Source organism: Phaseolus vulgaris, chromosome 3 (genome assembly GCF_051622355.1).
Source record: "Phaseolus vulgaris cultivar YP4 chromosome 3, ASM5162235v1, whole genome shotgun sequence".
In the NCBI taxonomy this organism is placed as follows: domain Eukaryota; kingdom Viridiplantae; phylum Streptophyta; class Magnoliopsida; order Fabales; family Fabaceae; genus Phaseolus; species Phaseolus vulgaris.
Window position 1 is genome coordinate 14,758,765 of NC_143500.1, and position 22,894 is coordinate 14,781,658.

Consider the following 22,894-nt stretch of genomic DNA (forward strand, 5'->3'; position numbering starts at 1 on the left):
GTGTGTCTGGGGCCCACCTTAAGTGACCCCCTTTCATTACCATACATCAGTGCGCGATGTCTGAGGTCAGTCTTTGAGTCGATGACCGAGGACTGGTCGGGACACCACTTATAAAATAATTTGGGCTTTGTTGCACCCAACACAATTTGAACCAACACCAACACTAGGCTGCTTCTTCCTACACTTCATAAGTTCTTGCAGGACCCTCATAAGTTTTATAATATTTCAAAAATACTTTTCAGTAAAAAAAAGTTAAAATGTTTGAAGGTTTAGTTATGGAGGTGTGTTTTCTATATATTATGGATTGTGTAATCCGGTGACTCTTCGGATTACACAATCTAGAATTAATTTAATTGAAATGTTTGTGTATCTTTTGGATTAGGTAATCTAGAACTTGTTTCCGAATCTAGTAAAATGTTCTGAATTCTCCATTCATAATGCAAAATTATATTTTGGATTATGTAATTCGAAACGTATTTTTATAAAAAAAAAATATATTTCCGATTATGTCATCTAAAAGCTAATTTATGATATGGGAACCTTTTCTAGATTGATAGAATCCAAAAGTTTTTTTTTTGAATAAATATATTATGAATTATGTAATCTAAAATATTTTAAAAAATATATATATATTATGAATTACCCGAAAGTTATTTTTAAATTTAGAAAAGACTTTTAAATATATTTTTTTATTAAAGGATAAAAATATATTTTCATGAAAATATCCAGGAAGAAAAATATCCAGGAAGAAGCAGCCCAACACTAACATAAAATGACAAAAATGTTTTTTTAATTTCTAAATGGTAATGGAGGATGCAAGTAAAAATATATTTCATGTTTAATATTAAGCTTTCCAAAAACAACTTTCCATAATAGTCTTTCTAAAATATGATTTTAGATTTTTCCACTTTTTTAAAATATACTTTTAAATTTTGTTTTTCAGACTTTTTTTTTTTGGAATGTATTATTTGTTTTCCAAATTTTTATAGAATATTTTTTAGATTTTTGTTTTCCACTTTTTCAAAATATATTTTTGAATTTTGTTTTTTAATTCTCTGTTTTGAAATGTATTATTTGTATTCCAAATTTTTTATTGTAGCCCAAACTAATTAATAGAAACCATTGCCCTAGCTTGCGTTTTCTTCCTTCACTATATGACTTTCATACTATTTATGAAAAGTCTAATTTTCTTTTTTAAATTGTAGAATTTGAAAATTATTTTCTAATTTGAAAATTCTGAACTTTAAAATTATATTTCAAATTGTAGAGTTCAAAAGAGCTTTACAGATTATACAATTTAAAAATAAATTAAAAAACAAACTCAACGCTCTTTGGTGAAGGATAATTTTGGATTTAAATGAATTATGGAGGTCTAAGAAAAAACTATAGAAATATATAAAGAAAACACTCATGTTATCATGCTACAAAATAATTTGGGCTTTGTTGCACCCAACAAAATTTGAACCAGAATCATGTTATAAAATAATTTGGCACATTTTCCTTGCACCATACCATTTTTTTACCAACACCCAATAGCACTATGTGAAATGTCTATTGTATTCTTAATGAAATAAAAGCTAGGTTTTCACTAACAATGCATTCCCTACACCAACCCTTAGGCACCCAACATTCAGTGACTACTTAAGGCACGGTGGTACTTAACACACACCACTGAGTTCTTAAGGCACTACGATGGAGAGGAGAAGAGTTGTCATTCACAAAGGAGGAGAAGAGTTGTGGTTGCAAGAACTAATACGCAGTGCAATACAATAAGTTTTCGCAAATTTTGTGACTTTTGGATATCTATATCCGGAAGTGTTTTTCTATTCTAAATGCTTCAGTTCCAAGTGAGGACTTTGAAGATTATATTGAACAAGAAGAAGTTGAAATTGATGATGAAGACTATCCAGGAGTGTTAGTGGATAAGTCATTACTGATTAATTATGAAGATCATGTGGTCAAATAGTTATGGGATGATTTGGTAAGTAATGAACATTAATTGAGTGTCTTATGGATGTATGTATTTATTGATGGTATAGGTTGATTATTGTAGGATCGTGGTGATAAATAAGTTAGGAGCACCTCATGAGCGTATAGAGACTACAATAGACATGTGTGGCTTAAGTGGTCTAGTTCATGCAAGTTATCAGGTCGAGGATTGTTTTGTGCATTTGTAGAGAGGTGGCATCCATAGACAAACACATTTCATTTGCCTATTGGGGAGATGATCATCACTCTTGATGATGTGTCAAATTTGTTGTATCTGCCCACTATAGTTAAAGATGACGATCTCACTACAAATGAAGTAGACCTGCGATGGTTACATTTCAATGATTATGTCATACAGGAAATGGACGTAGCACCTTATCCTGGCGCATGTGTTCAACATTACATGGAGTGGTTTCGATCGGTATCACATTCATATGTCATTGACATGGCTGAGGATGATCGTCCTGCACCTCAAGATCATCTGCCCACGTACCAGTGGCAACACATCCTGAAGAGATACATCCTGAACATCCTACTCTAGTATGTATGAACAATTAATAACATTTTCATTTGTGTTAATTTTTGTCTAGTATTATGACACTCATGGTTGTAGGATATTTGTCATAAAATTACACAAACATTGCAACCATTACTTAATCATGGTGATGTGGTGGAGGACAGTCCTGTGTGGTAAGGAATACAAGCAACCCTGATGTTAGCACGAGAAGCGACGAATGACCGAGTTGAGTTGGGTATGTCAGAAAACATTCATGTAGGAATGATTGATTATGTATTAGGACAATTGTTGTAATATTTTTATCCATGAACAATGTTGTTTGAACTTGAACTTTAAGTATAACTTAATTTTGTTTTGACCTTATGACTACCTTTTAATGTTAATTTTACTTATATTCTTTAAATTAGTTTGGTTTAGAGAGTTTTAATCCATTAAAAGTACCAAAATTATCACACTGCCAAAAAAAAAATATATAATTCTGGATGACAATATCCATAAACAAAACAGGATGCCAATATCCATAAACAATTATGTGACAACATTTGTACACAAATATGTAACAAGGCAAAGTTGGATTTAAAAACTTATGTTGGATTTTGATATGGTGCAAGGAGAAATTGCCAAATAATTTAGGCTTTGGTGAACCCAACAAAATTTGAACCAGCTCCAACACTAATGACAAAAATGTTTTTTAGTTTTTAAATAGTAATGGAAGATCCAAGTCAAAATGTATAACATATTTGATATTAAAGAGTACATTTCTGGATTAAGCTTTCCTTTTTGGATTTTGTTTTCAAGACTCTTTTGGAATGTAATATTTCTATTCCAGATTTGCTTTTCTGGAATAAGATTTTGGTTTTCCAATTTGATTCCAAAATTTCATTTCCAGAACACACAAAATCTGTTCTCGATATTTATTTTCCGAAATGTATTTTTCAATTCCAGAATAAAGGATAATTCTAGAATTTTTTAAAAATTGATTGGGTGCAGGTTAGAATTTGATTGGATGCAAGAATCATAAGCCAATAATTTGAAGCATTCCTCTTCAAACCATTGCACAAAATAATCTCGAAAACATTATACATAGACAGTATGCAGGGTTGAGTCATTACTAAATTCAACAACTATCGTCCACTCCTCAACCTCTCACGTACAATATTTGCCAGTCCGACGAATAGTTTCTGAACTTCAGCAATCTAGACTCGGCATTTACATTTGCTACTCAAAAAGGTAGATCAGTTAGATTTTTGGCATTTTAATATTCCGAATGACATTTACTCTGATTTCATTCAGAGAGCAGTGTTTAACCTCAAATACCAGCTCATTCACTATCTTTAGATCTGTCTGCATCTTACATCCACTACAACGTGACGAATATGTGGAGCATACCATTTTACCCTCTCAACATGTTCTACAGAAATCTCCCAACAATAACCTGTGGGTTGATCAGTCGTAATTCACAAAATTAGATCTTCTTGCAGTGGGACAATACCAAAGTTGAATAATTTAAAAATATAAAATAAAATGTGCTACCTTCCGATCTAGCAATGTCATTTATTGATTTTGCCACACGATCAATCCACTCACTCTCCTCTGAGTCTTTTGTATTCCCGTGGACATGTAACATTCCACCCTCTCTTCTGCAAACGTTGATTCAATGAGAGAATGAAATTGATGATGAAAGTAGAAGCCAAGAAGTGAAATCAGAGCAGAATTAAGTTCGTCATAACATATTCACAATTTTCTTCATGTCTAGGTTCATATATTAATTCCAATTTTGTAAGATTTCAGAGTCATTAACTGAATTAAGAAACATAAATTTGGTTCAGTTACTCATACAGTTTCCAGATGCAGTGGTTTTTTAGGCAATTAAAATGCATGAGATATGAACCACAGCTTTTGGGGATCATTATGACTAAAATTGGTAGAATTAGTAGACAAGTCAAACAAGCCAATTTGAAAATTAACCACAAAGCGAAGACAAAAACCTTAAGTATGTTGAATGCAATGATACATATTAGTATTTCCAATTACCTTAAAGCCCTCACTGCTGTGATCCAGCTAAGCTCACTAGATGGAATGAGACCTAGACAAACTCTATCAGCCACACCCTGTAAATGAAAAAAAAAAAAAAAACTACATTAAAATATTTCTTCCCACAAACATTAATTAGTGTCAAGAATCAACGAATCCATTTTCCTTAGACATCACACTTTCATCGTCAGTGTTCACAATGATTGGATTTGAAAAAGGAGAATAGAGCAAACAGATCATTGATCATATGTTTCCTTCCTACTTATCTTTTAACAAAACAAGGGAATAAAAAACTCCCAATTTCTCTTCATCTTCTTTTTATCCAAACAAGGGAAGAAGAATATTACAATCTTTTGAATTCCTCTGTACAATTTTCTTGCCCTTCACATAATTCCTCCTTTCATCTTTAAGTTCTTTATTGAATACTTGTAGGAGGAGCGTCTCTAATAATATCACAGAAATGCTCATTGATTTTCTCATGTGTTTGGAATAACACAGAGGCTAATAATAAATTATCTTAATTAGCAAAGAGAAAGAAAAGATTCCAGAATAACTTTTACAGGTATGTACTACAGTATACAATCAAGTTTTATTGCAAGTAAACTACACAGTTTGCTAATAACAGAAGTACATTTCCTTTTTATGAAGAGTCAACAAAAAAAGGTTAATCAAATATCAATTCTCTTTATTTCTGTTTTGACTGATAATTGTTGTCTGTTACAAGCTATAACTGTCTTCTATTCTTGTTTTGGCTGACAGCTGTTTTTTATTAGACAATTATAACTGTCTTCATGACAGTTATATAACTCTTACAGCTGTCTCACCTTGCCTAGCTGTAGCTTCTCATCTATAAATACTATTGTACAGAGAAGCTCAGCACCTTTTTGTAATCTTCTACGTTGAGAAACACAATATAACATTTTTCTATTCTTTCTATCTCTATATTCGATATATATTAACCATCTCAAAATGTTGGCAATCAATCTTTTGGTTAATCCTCCTAAATAAAAAAAAATGTTTACCAGCAATAGGGAGGGAACCTAAGGGCAATCAAAGCATTACTGAGAAAGGGTGAGGGGGTGTCTGATTTGTGACAGATGAAAAATGGATCATTCGCTTCTCCAAGAAATGCATCGAGTTTACAGCTGAATTAGTAAGTTAATTGGCAGTGCAGAAAGGTTTTGCTGTGACATAAAACACAGTTTTAGATGGATTATTCCTGGGAGTGATTGTTGGGTGGTGAATCAAGCTCTTTGAAAGAGTTCAACAAGGAGATGGCAATGGTAAATCTTATTTTTCTTTGCAGGGTGAATACAGTATAAATAGTTAAATACAAATACTATACCCTGGGAGCGGTAATGCGATTATCTCCTTCAAGTATGATACAACGATCAGCCACAGAATTTGCTTGGAGATTATGTCGTAGTGCTTCTACTGCATGGGGATTCCACTCACAAGCATATACAAATTTTGCCTGGGCCCTGCTTGAGAACATGCAAAAACAATATGACTATATATAGGTTAACATTATTTTGTGTATGTGTGTGTATATAAAAATGCGTCCCACTGGGCGTATAAAATAGAATATTGCTGGAAAAACCTCAGAAGCAAGCAATGCTGGAAAATAGAATATTAGAAGTCTTGGTATTTGGGCTTAAGAGTTAGGCCCCAACTCTATTTCACAAAATTGGTTTGGAAGGTGAATAGTGAAAACTGTCCAAGCCTTGTACGGACTCCATTGGTCATTTCTAGTTTATATGAGATCTCAATACAAACACAGGTTTGTATGTAGAAGACTGCATAAGCCTTATAAAGACAATATTGACCATATTTTTAGTTAATATGGAATTTCAGCAACAAAATATTTCAAAACCTCAATCTCTGTTTAATTTAAGTTCAGGAGGCATGTCCCATCCCATCCCATCCCAGTCACCAAATGTTCATATTTAGATCCATAATGTATTTTATGATGTTTGCAAAAAATAAATTATCAAATTTTGTTCACTGTGGACCCATATCTTCCATACAACACTACAAAACTTATCACAATATAATTAGAGATTAAGTGTAATACGCAGCTATGCTACAAAAAGATAGAATACCTGACGAGGAAAGGAAGCACAAAGTAGCCAATGCCCGCAAAAAGGTCTACTACAACCTCCTCTTTACAATCCAGACTGGCCATCCGGATTTTCTCAGAAAGATTACCCCATGAAAACATGCATTTTGTAGCATCAAAAGAATAGAATACTCCATTTTCTCGATGATTAACCCAGCCACTATCTCCAACAAGAATCTGCAATGTACTATCTCTTGTACCAGTTGCAGCAACTGGGCCCTATTATATCCCAACACATGTCATAAATAAATAATTCATTGCAAATCTATTTCAGGAAAGTGATTAATAAACTAAAGATATATAAAACAAAATGACTCAGGAATAAAGTATTACTGGTAATTCTGAAAAAATTTACATAAAAAACCACCTAGTACAAAGCACTTATGGTTTGCATCTTAATAAGAACTTCCAATTCAGTCCTGCTTTAACTTAGCCTTCATTGTCTAGACATTGATTGCTTCTATCTTGGAAGAAGATGCTAAAACCGGATTCCATCCTAGACTGAATTTATATATTATATTATAATCAGAGAATAGTATCCTTTAACCTCTACAAATTATTTGTTATTTGAAACCTAAGTATTTCACATATTTGAAAAATTCCATCATCATACTTATTTTTCACATACATTCAATATGCACTGTATATTCAACAGGAAAGATTTAAATAAACCATGAATTAGTAAAAATAAGTAAGAATCAGAATGTTGAATCTTAAGGAAGGGCAAGCAAACACAAATTAATGTATTAATAATGATGCATGCGTCATTACCTGGCGAGCTAGACGGTGAGCCTTGAGTGATTTGGCAACAATGGGCCAAAGCTCTCCTGCAATGGAGTCCCACATGGAATCCTTAAAAGAACTAATTGGAAGTATAATAATATCTCCAAGCCGATCCCATCTGGAAGAATAAAGAATTAGTACAAAGAACACAACACTAAAGAAATCACCTACAAGGGGAAATTCCAAAAAAATTGCGAAATGAGCAAGATTGCAGTAAGTTAGTAAGCACTAATGGTATGTTTGTTTTTCTATTCAAACATCATTGAACGAGGGTGTTCCACTTTCCAAGACAAAAAGGTAGGAGTAATGCATGTCATGGAGGACTGAGTTGAGTTCAACTTAAAAAAATACAACCTCTAACTAGGCACCATAAAAGCAATTTTAACAAAAGAAACCTTGTAGGAAGTTCCTCTAGAAGCCGCGTTGGTAGGCCTTTATGCTTAATCAAAGATGTTACTGCTTCGGTCATCACTTTTAAAGGAGATTTGGCAGTTTTTCTTTCTTCAACAACCTTGTCTTCAAGAATAATTGCACCATACTCATGGAGAATGGTCAATGCTTCAGAATAGGATAACTCATTTAACAAGTATTCATCTTGTTTAAGTGGTTTTGAAAAGGGAACTTCATTTTTTCCATTTGATGCATCTCGCAAATGATGATTCCTTTCACAAAATACAGCGAAAAATTCTTGATGGACAGGAAAACAGATATGTACTCCACCCTCTTCAGAGTGTGCCTTCCTCCCTAAGTCTAACCATCCAAATTTCTTCAATATATCCTTTCCCAATTTTGCATATTTCTTTTTCAGTTGCAAAATATAATGCGATGCAATCATCTGACTTTGATCATTCAAGCAGGGTAGGTTATCATTAAAACATAAACTTTCATCTTCAAATACATTTGGTCCAAGTTCAAGTTGGGGTTGACATGAATTTTTAATGTTATTCCCGATTGTCCCTTCATCTTGGTTAATCACATGTTTGCTTTGATTTTTGACAGACATATGTTCATCATGTGAATGGATTATATGGAGCAAGTTGACTTTTGCAGGCTCACTGAACTTTGTCCCAAATGCGTAGCATGATGCACCACCACCAACTATGACAAGATCATCACCAACAACATTGGTTGTACTACGCACAAACAAATCTTTACCTACAGAATTGAGTGTTACATGCTTCCATAGACGAAGCTTCAAATCAAGTAAAGCCAACTCTTCACAGTGTTGCCTAACAGGACAACCACCAAGAACTCCAAGATAATTCTTATGGACAAAAATTGAATGGGAGAATCTGGCATGTGGATTCCTTCCAGTTGTCCTTTCCTTTGTCCATTGACCCTTCTGAACATCAAAACTATACAAATCCCCAAGTGCTTTCCCACCATTGTATCCACCAAACATGAAAATCTGAGAATCAGATGCCACCATAGCATGTGAGTGACGCGCACATGGCCAGTCACCAGAAACTGGTATTTCTTTCCAGTGTAAAGTGTTTGTGTCAAAAACATAAAAGGAAGAAAAGATAGTATCATTATCAAGACCCCCAAATACATAAATGTCAGAACCCATGATAGCTGCAGCATGACGATGCCTATCCAACATGAAAATAACTATGTATTAGAAATACAGTGTAAAAATAATATGTACGCTACCCAGTGCCCTAAGGTTAAAAAATTAAAAGGGGAAAACTCATTATTGGGATACATAACAATGCATTCCTCCAAGTGTTTTAGTGCGCCCTACTACAATTTCTAATACCCCCGTAATTCCTTAACTAGTGCTGGGTACTGGTTATCAACACCCAAATAATATTACCAAGTCAATCAACAGCAAGTAATGTCACTACGCCTTATGATATTGTTACAATACAATATAAAATTTAATTAGTAATTGTAAGCATTTATGCACATGAATTAAAATACTGATCCCAGAATTTATCCAACACATAAAGTGATCTTAAAAACAAGTGTGCAATTTTTTTCACTACTGAAAAGTTGCTTCATCAGTGGGCTTTCTTTTGAGCAGGAACGGGGCTGAAAGGTATAATATAATATAACACAAGAATGCTGTTAAGCCTTACCTGGGAAGAAATAAATTGTCACTACATTGCAGTAACTTCCAAGAATTCATTGTTGTATCTAGGATCCATACATCACTGAGAATTTTGTCAGGACCAGTCCGACCTCCAATCACAAACATGCAATTTCCAACCAAAGAAGCCGTATGGCCCAATCGTGGAGTTGGAGAAGCACAACCAACAGTGCTAACCATTTCAAGATTGCCAGAATATGGATCAAGCAGCAACAAATCATTTCTTCTGGCATGTCTCCCCATGCCCCCAAAGCCACCAAAAATGATAACTTTCTTGACACCAGCATTATTCAATCCACAAGCTGAGTGGCCCCAAAGGAAAAGCTTCCCAGCTGGTTCCCCAACAATATCAAAATGGCTAATTGACACATCAGAACCAGGAGTACTCACAGACCCTGCCAACCATTCAAAGATTCAGACTTTTGATTGATATTAAAAGGAAAGTTGTCCTGCAATCAGATACATACCAATATGCATCAGTACTGATTTCATTACTCAGACACATGCATTATGATATTCACAAATCCTGTAAAGTACCAAATCAACATTAGATGCAACATAGAGCATCTCCATTGGACATAACATATGTCGTCAGACTTTCCTCAAATGTGCCATAGTAAAAAAAAAAATTCAGCTCAAACACTTCTTTCACACAGCTTGGACACCCATCCGACACTTCTTAAGCACGAGTTAGAGTGAATCAAAATCAATACCTATACTTAGTTAAACACACTTAGACACTCCTATCATAAAAAAATAAGGAAAAAGTCAATTTATATTAGAAATATAGCAAGACTCGTAGTATTCTTTTACGAGACTCGTTTCCATAGGACAAAACCAGTTGTTTTAACCATTAACAGATATTATTTTAGTAGTATTCTATCAGTGGGGTCATTATTATATAAAAACTGAAAAGCTTAACAACAAATTCGCATTTAGAATGTGAATTATATAAATCTTAATTCCCAATTTAGTTTTCTGTCACGTTGATTATCTATATATATATATATGAGAGAGAGAGAGAGAGAGAGAGAATTTGGTTTTATAAGCAACAATTCTGATATAAGAACTGACATGTCAATCACTCCAATGGAGAAACTACATAAAAGCTGGTTCTCAAGTTTAAGAATCTCGTAGGCAACTAACATTGTAGATGCTCAACTGCCAATCCCTCACTACTGCAAAAATTGACTAAATTTGACAATTGAAGATAACCGTTGACTAAAATGAAGAAACATGTTATACCTTTAGAGGTTTCGGCATTCCCGTTTCCTAACTGAGATTCATCCTCGAGTTCAAGATGGTTGCAAGCTTCATTCGTGGGCAACAAACAGTCCCCGTTATCAGTAATCAAGGAACAAGTGGACTGTATAACTTGGAAAAATCTCTGTGTTCTTTTCCTATTAGCTTCCATCTTGTCATTTGCGACCCGAACGAGATAACGAATATACTCGGGCGTGACCATGACAGTGCGCGTATCCCCCAACGGCACCTCCATGCGAATGGAGCAGCGAATGGCGATGATGACGCGCTTCTTGGCATTGGTAATGCCACTCTCTCTAAAGCCGCAGGAGATAGCGAGGGAAACGAGGGAGTGAGCGGCGGAGAGGTCTCTGCACTCGAGAGCAATGATGAGGGGCTCGAATCGGAAGACGAGTTCGGAGACGAAGGGGGAGCGAGTTGACTCGGAGGGGAAGAGGAGGGAGAGGACCGAGTCGGGATCGGCGGGGTCGTGGGAAACGAAGAGCCAGGTGCCGCCTCTGGCTTTCTTTTTAGGGTTTGGAGATTCGGAGAGGGGTTGGGAGAGGATGGAGATTCGGCCGGAGCATGAACTTGTGGTGAAGTAAGAAGGGTTTTGGTTCAGAGCGTTCACCAGAGGAACGATAGGTGCATCTAAGGAGCCCTTCGGGGATTTGTCTAACTCCGTTGAAATCAGTGAGGCCAGTGCTGCGGCTTTTCTCTTTTCGAACTCCATCGTTTTCCTCTCACAACCGTAAACCCACCAAAAACCTCTCCCCAGGATCAAAACCCACGGGGGCCTTTGTTGGACTCGGGTTATGGGCTCCTTAACCCAGGGCCCACTCTTGACCCATGGATTCAGGCCCAAGTGAAGAAAAATATTGGCAGTTTCTTCCTGCACCCCTACATTTTTCTTCCTGCACCCCTAAAAGGTTGTGCAAAGACAAAACTGTCCCTATATAAAACTGTACATTTATTTTTTTGCATTTTGGATTATGAAATCCGGTAAATTTTTGGATTGACGCTTCTGGTAAAATTTTGGATTGACACGTCCTGTGGTCTCCCGGATTTGTGCTTCCAATAGTACATGAATGACAGTGTTAATCTAAAATAAAAAAATGCAGAACATCCATAATTGAAAAAACCATTCCAGATCTGTCAATCCGTAATTCAAAATATACATTCCGGATTCAGAAATCCATAACTGAAAAAAATCATTCTAGATCCACCAATCCATAATAGAAATTAGGCTTCCAGATTCAACAATCTAGAAATCAACAATTTATGCAAACTTTACTTCCAGAACACCCCTCATCCAAAAAGAAACATATTCACTTCCGGATTGGTGAATCCATAGCACACTCCCAGATGCGGAATTCAAATAACAGGTGGAGGTCATTTTCGAGATTTACAAAATTGTGGGGGTGCAGGAAGTAACTGTCAAAAATATTTTTCAGTGTTTTTTTAAGCAAGTCAATATTTGTGCAAGTCCTATGCAAAAAAGTTGGACGGTAACAGAACTGCATTAGATTATCCTACCTAGGAGGAGTTAGTGCAAGTCCCATGAAGATTCTCCCACGTGGCTTGTTTCAATTTGTCCTTTTAGTATGCACGTGTGACCAACTAACTTGTAGAGTGGGTACAAAATCTAAACCCACACTAATAATCACTGCTCTCAAATCTCTAGTTTTAGAAAATGGGCATGCCTTTGCTCTTGAACTGCAAAACGGTTTTCACCAATGGAAGAACATGCTTCGGCGCTGGTTTGTTCTCCCCTACCACTGCCCAAACAAACCAATCAGTTAAGGTATCTTTTGGATCACTTCCAAAACTATGTCCACACTAATTTTTGCTAACTCACAACATATTTTGTTTTTACTACATGCATCGAATATTCCTAACAAACACAATGAATCATCACAAATGTTAATAATATCCTACTTTTTCACTGTACGTTTAAATATATTTTTAACGTAATTCTAAATAAAAAATGTTCACTTAAATAACTTGTTATCTCTCTTAAATTTGTGAATTCTACATTGTAATTAAAAATTAACAACTTTTTTTATTTTTGTTTTGATCTTTACTGTTTATTGACTAATGTTAAGTGATATTATATTTGTGAAGTAATATACGGGCTGCTTAATAAGACTAATATATGTTTTTTTGTCTCTAATAAGTTTTTAGACATACTTTTTTGTCTTCAATAGAATATATTTACCACTTTGGTTACCATGAAGTTTTTTTTTTTATATTATGTGTGTCTTATAATTATATATATTAATTGATGAGTTAATGAGCATGTCAACAGCATAGTAGGATAATAAAAAAATTAAAATTATTTTAGTTAAAGGAAATAAAATCAATCGGTATGATGGAAATAGTGTTTTTCCTCTTTAATTCAATAGCAAAGTGGGATAACAAAAATATATTTTTTAAATTATTTTAGTTAAAGGAAACAAAATTATTCAGTGTGATGGGAATACTGTTTTTCCTCTTTAATTAAGGTTTACATATTCAATTTTTCAATATTGGTCAATCTAAAGAAGATGAAAATTAAATAAATATAAGGTTATTTCTTGTATTCTTTATTTTCTTTGTGTTTCATTCTCAAGTAAGAAATGTTGAAAGAAAGAAAAGATACAAATCTTAAGTGAAGGGAAACAACAATGTTTGCATCATTTTGATTAATCTTGTCCTTAAAAAATCATTTTCTTAAAACACACGTGTCAATTATTATTGCAGTGTCTCATACCCTTATTTTCTTACACTTGATTACACTATAATTATGGGTTATTTTAATATATTTATGCTTTTATGCATCTTGGTAAATATAACAAAGTTATTTTTTTCTACAATTGCAGTGTGAATTCAAGACTGGTCGACACTCTATCGGCATCCATGCTTGTGCAGGTTTATTAGCTACTTTTGTTAAATTTATTTACAATTCCTATGTCAAATGATATAGATCTTGTTTACCCATACTCTTCTAGTTTTTAAAATTTTCTTAAATATAATTGAGCATTATTTTTTGGCAGATTTTTCAAGTAGGAGACAGAAAAAGATCTTTATTGCAATGCCCAAGAGTTATGGTTTTGATTCAAAGGGATTCGTGGTAATACCAGCTGTTGAAACAAGTAATTTAGTTGGAAAAGATGAAAATGTTTATATAGTTCATAAGCAAGATAATGTTGACACTTCCAACATGGGGAATGTTGAATATTTGAATGAAAATCATGGGAAAATTATCACAATTGTTGAAGAATCCGATGTTAATGGCAGTGATAATAAAGTAATTAATAGGGAAGTTGTGATTGGAAGAATAAATTATGATAATGATGACATATTAGATAAAGAAACTTCTCAATTGTTGAAGTTACAATTGGAAGAAAGTTTCAAGAGGCAAGAAATAGTGAGGATTGCAAAGGAAAATGTGTCACTCCATAACAAGTTGTTTGTATATCCTCCTGTGGTTAAGCCTGGTCAAGATATTGAAGTGTTTCTTAATAGGAATCTTTCAACTCTGTGTAATGAGCCAAATGTTTTGGTTAAAGGAGCTTTTAATGATTGGAGGTGGAAACTTTTCACTGTGAGATTGAATAAAACAGACCAACTCAATGGTGATTGGTGGTCTTGCAAACTACATGTTCCAAGAGAAGCCTACAAAGTGGACTTTGTGTTCTTCAATGGGGAAAATGTGTATGACAATAATGACAAAAGGGATTTCTCCATACCTGTTGATGGTGGAATTGATGCATCTGAGTTTGAGAATTTCTTGCTTGAGGAGAAACGTATAGAATTAGAAAGACTTGCTAAGGAGGAAGCAGAAAAAGAAGAAGAAGAAAAAAAGAAAAGGAAAATGGAATTAGAGAAAGTTGGAAGAGATGAAGATAGATCAATGGCTAGGGCTGAGGTAGAAAAGAAGAAAAAACTGTTGCAAGAGTTGACAAAAAATGCAGTAAAATGTATTGAGAATGTTTGGTATATGGAACCTAGTGAGTTTAAAGAAAAAAATTTGGTGAGATTATATTATAATAGAAAATCAGGTCCTCTTGCGAATGCTCAAGAAGTATGGCTTCATGGTGGGCACAATAATTGGAAGGACAAATTATCATTGGTTAAAAGGCTTGTCAAATGTTCAAAAGATGGTGATTGGTGGTGTGCTCATGGTATGTTCATTCATTTATTTGAAGTTAGTAATTTATGAGATATGAAACAAATTGTTTATAGAAAATGTGAATTTACATGTGGACATATAATTCTTAAACATATTTTTTTTCCATAAAAGAACTAAGATAAAAAGTGAATTATTATTATTATTATATATTTATTTATCGAGATTTAACTTGAAGTAAGCAATATTTTTAAAAATCAATTACATTTAATGCAGTTGTTATCCTAGAGCAAGCAGTCGTCTTAGATTGGGTTTTTGCTAATGGTCCACCTGGAAATGCAAGTGAGTATGATAACAACAATCATAAAGACTTTCATACTATTGTGACTAATAAGGGCATGCCAAACAAAGAGACTTGGATTTCTGAAGAGGAAAAGATATATATAAAATTGCAAGAGAAAAGAAGGTTAAGAGAAGAAGCTGCACTTGTCAAGGTTAGTTTTTTAAAGAGATGTACACACAATTTATACAACATAAATTTTTTATGTTTATAGTCTACCACATTATATTACACTTCAAAAAAAAATCTTTTTCTTGTACAAATTGTTAATCCAACTAATATTTCTATATTAAATGACTTAAGACTAACAATATAAATTCTAACATTGAAACTTCATATAGTCAAACATATTTAATAGATAAATAAAAAATTTCAATGTATGATTATATTCCTACTTCTTTACATATAAAAAGTTACGTAGAACATATTGTGATGTACTTATAATGTAATTTATCACATATTTGAAGTATGGTTTTTTTTTTCATCACGAATAACATATTTAAATATTTGCGTTGAAATTGTATTCTTAGATTGATTCATATAAAACTTTGCTTATCTAAATTATAGTCTAAAAAAACATTAATAATATGTTTTTGCTTTTCAGAAGAAAAAATTTGATAATATCTCATTTATTTTATACTTGCTCTTATTTCCAGGTTGAAGAAACAACTAGGTTAAAAGCTGAAATAAAGAAAAAAACTTTGCAAAGACATTTACTCTCTCAAAAGCATATTGTCTTCACTGAACCTCTTCATGTTCAAGCAGGGAGTACAATAACTGTGTTTTATAATCCTCGCAACACAAACCTAAATGGAAAACCAGATGTTTGGTTTAAACATTCATTTAATCGTTGGACTCATCGTAATGGTTTATTTCCACCTCAAAAAATGTTGTCTTCAAAGAATGATACTTATGTCAAAGTCTCTGGTGAGTCTCTCATATATATATATATATATATATATATATATATAGTTTATATTTGAAAAGAAAATCTAGTAATCCAATTGTTAACAGTATCAAGGATTTAACCTCTTTATTGCTTAATTGTTTATTTTGTTATAACTTATCAAGAGAGTCTTCTAAATATGTTATTAATAATTATACCATTAGCAATAATTATGTGTTATTAATGGTATCATATTTTTCCCATTGTGTTTTATAAATTTGTAGATACAATGTTGATCACAAACAAAAAGTAAAGTCTTTATAAAAATTATTATTTATTGTTTGTATCATAAATCTTGTATGAGAATATTTTTTTTATTTTAGAATATTTTGAAGTTTGATGATGGTAATGTATTTATATAATCATTTTGTTGTAGACATTAAATTAGTCCATTTAATTATAGTATTGTGCATTTATTCCTTAAAAAGACTTTATGATTTTGTGTTTCTACAGTAAAAGTTCCATTGGATGCATACATGATAGACTTTGTATTCTCTGAGAAAAAAGATGGTGGAATCTTTGACAATAATAATACAATGGATTATCATATACCTGTTTTGGGCAGTACTGTAAAAGAAACACCCATGCATATTGTCCATATTGCAGTTGAGATGGCCCCAATTGCGAAGGTAATTACTATTTCATTTATATTATCTTAACTTCATCTACAAGTCCATACAAATTTTTATTTTGAGAATGACTTTTTTAAATTACAAATGATTTGTTCACCATTATTATTGCATCTATAATAAAAAAAAATACAATTTTCATGGGATTATATTATCTAGGGATATCTTAATATGAAGTGCACATCAAAGTTTTAGTCATTTTTTCTTTAACTATTGGAAAACTTGTTTATAATAAGTAGGGTGTGAAAATGTGTATAATAGAAAAATTAAAATTAACATTTAGGGAAAAAATAACAAAAAGTAATCATTTACATTTTTTATAATATTTGAATTCTAAAATATAATTTGAGATTTTAGAAGGCAACATCTTTAATGATCATTAGCAAATCATGTTGTGAGTGATTTTAACGTTTTTTTACAATTTTAAGTTTGATATTATTTTTTTGGTAGGTTGGAGGCCTTGGTGATGTTGTTACTAGCCTATCACGAGCAATTCAAGATTTAGATCATCGTGTTGATATTATTCTTCCAAAGTATGATTGTTTGAACCTTAACAATGTAAGTTTTTTTTGTTATTTCTTTGTCACTTATGTTATATCATCCTACATTGAATGATTAGAGTATGTTTAAATAATGAGTTTTTTTGTCATTTGTGTTGACAAAATATGATATTATAAGAGTTTATAACTCAACTTCAATTTGAAACTAGTTGGTAATCAAATGAGAAAAACACAAATATCATGAAATTGTTTTCTTTTTTAACATGTTTCTTAATATTGTTTGTTGAGAATAAATATTGATGTACTCTTAAATATATAAATAACTACCATTGTTGTGTTTTTTAGAATATTGGATTTAAAATTTGTATATTGTGTGATTGTGTGTTTGTAATATTTTTCAAATATGTCTCTTAATGCAGGTAGAAAATTTTCAATATCACAAAAACTATTTTTGGAATGGTACTGAAATAAAAGTATGGCATGGAAAGGTGGAAGGTCTCTCTGTATACTTCTTGGAACCTCAAAATGAGTAAGAATTTTGGCTCTTTAACTTTAAAGTTGTTAGGAAACACTTACTTATAACCAATGTTTACTCTTTTAGAAGAAATACTAGTAAATAGAAACTAATTTTGTTCGTTCTTTCTCTATTTATTTTAACCTTTATTCTTGTATTTATGAAAAATATTAAGAAAAAAACATAATAGGAGGTTAACAATTTTTTTGGATAGAAAATTGTTATTATAATTTAGGGTTTACTATTTTTGTAATTTTCAATCATTTATTTTCTTTAGAGAATGAATGTAACTATATTTTTATTTAGAATTAAATGATAGACATTAAATTCCTATTTAAATTTCCCAGTATCCACTACTTTGTTTTGTTTATTAATAATTGTTGATTGTATAATGTTTGAATTGAGCACTCAAATTATATCCACTTTGTGCTTGTTTGTAGTATTTATGGTTTAGAGTTTATGATACTTAATAATTATGTTTTTTTCACTTTTATTTACTTTAAGATGACTTGAAAACATTTTACTATTTATTAAATTGAATTATGTTTAGCAATAATTATATTTTTTTCTACAGATTTTTTCGTGTTGGTCGTGTCTATGGTTGTGCGAATGATGCCAAAAGATTTGGTTTCTTTTGTCATGCAGCTCTTGAATATCTATTTCAAAATGGATTTCATCCAGTAAGATCTATCATTCAAGTAGTAATTGTATTGTCATTTTTATAATCTTCGTTTTACACTTTCTCTGTTGATGTGAGAGTTATATATTATTTTTACAACCATGATGTGACTTGTCTATAAAAATGTAGTTTAAAGTGCAATATCTCTATTTATGTATTTGAATTTAACATGATAGAGTATTAATGTGACATTTTAAAAAAAAATATTACAATCTATAAATTTTGTAGACATTTATGATCCCTTCTAATGAATGAGTGGAAGACACAGAGAGAGTGAGAGAGAGAGAAATAGACTTAATTATTGTTACCCTAAAAGAGGGTTATCTCTCCATTGTTTGGAAAAAATTAGTACAAAAAGGTTACAAACTAGTTATCTTCCTAATTTTCGTGAGACTTTTTATTTAATGCTTAAGTTTACTGTTTAAATTATTTATATTTCTTTTTTAAAATATTCTTAGATAATTATTCTTAGATTTCATTTTTTATAATAAAATAGAAGGAGGAGAGAATGTCAGTGGAGAGTGGGGCTTTTAAAAAAAATATTTTTAATGAGATAATGTTATTTATTAAGTAATTATTATATTTTTATTTTTAAAATATTAGTAATAAATAAAAGTATATTTTTGTTTAATAAAGTGTCTATTTGCCCTTTTTAAGGTTGAGGTAATTATCCTAGTGGTTTCAAATTAAAAAGAAAAATAATGTATAATGTTGCAAATTAGGAAATAATTAAAATGCTAGAGGCTTTCTGGAATCGGAAGACAATAGGATCCATTGGGGAAAAAAAATCTTAAAATAAGAAAATGGATTACTTGTGATATATGGATTTGGAATAAATAGCAAACTTGCATAACTAAAGTTGTGAGTTAATTAGTGTGTGGTGTTTTAAAACATTTGTCTTTTTAAAATATTTTTCACTTCAGTTACTTTTTAAATTAATTATTTATAAATGGTTATGAACAGGATATTATCCATTGCCATGATTGGTCGAGTGCACCAGTTGCATGGTTATGCAAAGAACAATATACACATTGTAGTTTAAGCAAAGCAGGGATTGTGTTCACAATTCATAACCTTGAATTTGGAGCTCAGTTAATTGGAAAAGCAATGGCATACACAAACATGGCTACAACAGTAAGAGTGCTACTTAATTATACACTAAATTTATCTATTTTACCAACTTTGTTGTACAAGTTCATTCTTTTTATCATCAATATTCCATCATTTATATCAGCCAATATTTATTTATTTATAATATTCACTTAGTTCTTTCAGAGTTTTCTTTTTCTCTTTTTACTGCTAAGGTTGATGTATTTTGTTAGCATATAAAGTGTATTTGGTTCAATGTTGATTTACTTTCAAAATAATTAAACATTAAAGTAAAATATTGTAGGATTCAAATTAAGGCGAGTTTGTGCTGAAAAACAAACATACTTAGTGATTATGATCTTTCTTTTGTAGGATCATTGAGAGATCATATAATAATTTTTTTTTTATATATTGCTAGTTGATATACTTAAGAAAAAGTTGAGTTGGTCATGAAATAAAAAATTGTGAGAATTAAGCATATCACTTTTTTTTATATAGATTTTTATAATTTGTATTCTTAAAATGTATTATAAAATAATTCTCTCATTTAATCTTGCATTATAACATGATATAAATTTTAAATTTAATTATAGTCCCGATCATGAGTAGGAGAAAAAATTTATAAGTGATTTTACGTTTGTACATTGTTATGATATTGTTCTTTATCAATATAAATTTTTTAATAATGTGCTTTTATTGACAGGTCTCCCCAACTTATTCTAGAGAGGTTTATGAAAATTCTGCAATTGCTCCTCATCGTCACAAGTTTCGGGGTATTTTAAATGGAATTGACCTTGATATATGGGACCCATTTAACGACAAGTTCATTCCTGTGAGTAGGCATTTATACATTTTTTCTTTTCTTATGCACAAAATTATAATTGAAATATTCTAACGTTTTACAGATGTCATACACATCTAAAAATGTTGTTGAAGGTAAAAAAGCTGCCAAGGAAGCCTTGCAACAAAAACTTGGTTTAAGAAAAGTTGATCTTCCTTTATTGGGGGTTATTTCTCGATTGACTAATCAAAAAGGAATTGATCTCATAAGGCATGCTATATATCGCACCCTAGAACGTGGTGGACAGGTTTTATTACTATTTATTTATTGAATTGGATGTTGTCTTTACCATAAATGTATGTTGCTTACATAATAACAAATGTGGAAAATATTATAGAAGAAGCATGAACATAATTAATTTAAGTTCATGTAAAAGAGATAAGCAATTAAATATTACGTTTTCAACAATAACTTAGATACATGTTTTGATTGTTTAAGAAAATTATTGTAGCGGATGAATGTTGTCTTTATCTTAAACATAACCTCCATGTTTCCTCCTCGAGAGTAATATAGGCTTTAAGTATGTGCTTGTGATGCCCATTAGAAAAAAAAAGTTGTGTTTATAACATTGATTAAACCTAAGGAAAAATTTCAAAGCAAGGTAAAGCAAGATAGTTTAGTTTTGTTATCAAGTTTTCTTCTTCAATTTGGTACATGCTTATAATTGTTAGTTGTATTAAGAAATACATGTGTGAAGAATGAAATATTTTGATGCAGGTTGTGTTACTTGGCTCAGCTCCAGACCCTCGTATCCAAAATGAATTTGAAAATTTGGCTAATGAGTTGCATTCTCTTCATCATGATCGTGTTAGACTTTGTCTTATATACGACGAGCCTCTATCACACTTGGTAATTTATTGGAAAACAAAAATCTTTGGTAATGCAAGAAATACTTTTATCACACTTTTTAGTGCACTTTTTTAAAAAGGTTTTACTATATGTTGAAAGGTATGTCCCAAAATCTATTTAGTGTCATCCATATGGATTATTTTTCCATTAATAAAGTGTATAAGTTGTTAGTATTCTTGTTGTTAACATTTGATATCTTGTATGCATAAGCATAACAAATAATTATTTTACTCGTTTGAAATGTTGTTATAGATATATGCTGGAGCTGATTTCATTGGAGTTCCTTCAATCTTTGAGCCATGTGGACTAACTCAACTCGTAGCAATGAGATATGGTTCAATACCTATTGTTCGAAAGACAGGAGGTTTGTACATACCTCATTTTTGTAACTGAGTACTAAATGATTCGTTGATATGTCACCAATTTAGTATATATTTAGAATGTGTTGTATCTTTTTCATGTTTAGTTCTTTTTTTGTTGTTATGGGTTTTATAAATGATTACACATTTTATAGAGGTATTTTTTTTTTTTATCTTGATAATGTATATTTTCTAATTCTCACTTTTCTTAGAACAATCATGTTTGGATGGATAACTAAAAAAATATTTGATAAACAACACCTACCCCTTTTGACATATATTTTCCATAATTGTGTAGGACTATATGATACTGTATTTGACGTTGATGATGATAAAGATCGAGCACATGCAGAATATCTTAAACCGAATGGATTTAGTTTTGATGGAGCTAATGCTCCTGGTGTTGATTATGCCCTCAATAGGTGAGTTATATGTTGTGTGCAATGATTTAACATTTGTATCTAAACATAAGAAAATCAAAATTTCCAATAATAGAAACTCCAAAATTACTAAATAGTTGGTAAAGTTTGAGAGTAAACTCATTTTTTTTATCAAGATATATATCTTGAATTGAGTCACTTGTGACTTAAGCTTAATGTTGAGATTTTTTTTACAATTATGTCAAGCCTTATTGTAGTAACCTTAAATATTTTGATGTATAAGAATCATATATATTAATAGTTTGTTTCACCTTAATAGCTTTGCATGCACACTTAGTAATCAATGATTTTTAAGTCCTAAAATTTGTTTTTGCAATAGTAATTTAAAAGTTGATTTTTTTTTCAGGGCAATATCAAGATGGTACGATGATCGTGATTGGTTTAACACTTTATGCAAGACAGTGATGGAACAAGATTGGTCTTGGAATCGTCCAGCTCTTCATTATTTAGAACTTTACCATGTTGCACGTAATGCATCACGTTGCTCTTAAAAAAATATGAGATTTAATAAAATAAAAATTATGTTTTCTTATATCTTTTATACACATTTTTTTTGTGTGATTATTTAATTTAAAAACTCTTGATTTTTTTTTTTTTGCAAATACAGTTTATTAGAAAAAAATAATGATGATGTAGAAAACTATTAAAAAATGATTTTCAAATGGTCCATGATTATTTTTATCAAGTAATAATAATAATAATAATAAGTTATTTTATGATAATTTTGTATTTGTTAAGAATTTTTTATCTTATAAATTGAAAAGCTCATGGACAATAACATCAATAACATTGTAAAGTAGATAGGCAAAATAAGAAGAAGA

At 31.4% G+C, this 22,894-nt stretch overlaps 2 protein-coding genes across 2 annotated transcripts; one reads left to right on the forward strand and one right to left on the reverse strand.

Moving 5' to 3' along the window:
• Nucleotides 1–3,526: 3,526 nt before the first annotated feature.
• On the reverse strand, nt 3,527–11,547 carry LOC137806700 (Met-10+ like family protein / kelch repeat-containing protein). Its single transcript, XM_068606937.2, has 9 exons — nt 10,780–11,547; nt 9,524–9,929; nt 7,838–9,034; nt 7,431–7,560; nt 6,643–6,878; nt 5,886–6,021; nt 4,541–4,617; nt 4,040–4,146; nt 3,527–3,941 (listed from the first exon to the last, which is right to left on the reverse strand). The coding sequence occupies exons 1-9, from the start codon at nt 11,507–11,509 to the stop codon at nt 3,841–3,843; spliced, it is 3,120 nt and encodes a 1,039-aa protein (XP_068463038.1). The 5' UTR covers nt 11,510–11,547; the 3' UTR covers nt 3,527–3,840.
• Nucleotides 11,548–12,469: 922 nt separating this feature from the next.
• Nucleotides 12,470–22,564, forward strand: LOC137839129 (starch synthase 3, chloroplastic/amyloplastic). The gene is made up of 16 exons (XM_068648255.1): nt 12,470–12,574; nt 13,650–13,686; nt 13,812–14,942; nt 15,164–15,381; nt 15,884–16,154; nt 16,627–16,802; nt 17,253–17,364; nt 17,726–17,831; nt 18,391–18,496; nt 19,459–19,629; nt 20,288–20,416; nt 20,490–20,672; nt 21,143–21,274; nt 21,527–21,638; nt 21,932–22,055; nt 22,420–22,564. Exons 1-16 carry the CDS (start codon nt 12,470–12,472, stop codon nt 22,562–22,564), a joined length of 3,258 nt encoding a protein of 1,085 aa, XP_068504356.1.
• Nucleotides 22,565–22,894: the final 330 nt, after the last annotated feature.

Coding starts and splice junctions, on each gene's coding strand:
- LOC137806700 (XM_068606937.2), bottom strand. CDS start 11,509: ATGGAGTTCGAAAAGAGAAAAGCCGCAGCACTGGCCTCACTGATTTCA. Junction 9,930..10,779: donor GAATGCCGAAACCTCTAAAG/GTATAACATGTT, acceptor AATGGTTGGCAG/GGTCTGTGAGTACTCCTGGT. Junction 4,618..5,885: donor ATCGCATTACCGCTCCCAGG/GTATAGTATTTG, acceptor TTTCATTTACAG/GGTGTGGCTGATAGAGTTTG.
- LOC137839129 (XM_068648255.1), top strand. CDS start 12,470: ATGGGCATGCCTTTGCTCTTGAACTGCAAAACGGTTTTCACCAATGGA. Junction 17,832..18,390: donor TTCTTGGAACCTCAAAATGA/GTAAGAATTTTG, acceptor TTTTTTCTACAG/ATTTTTTCGTGTTGGTCGTG. Junction 20,417..20,489: donor TTAACGACAAGTTCATTCCT/GTGAGTAGGCAT, acceptor AACGTTTTACAG/ATGTCATACACATCTAAAAA.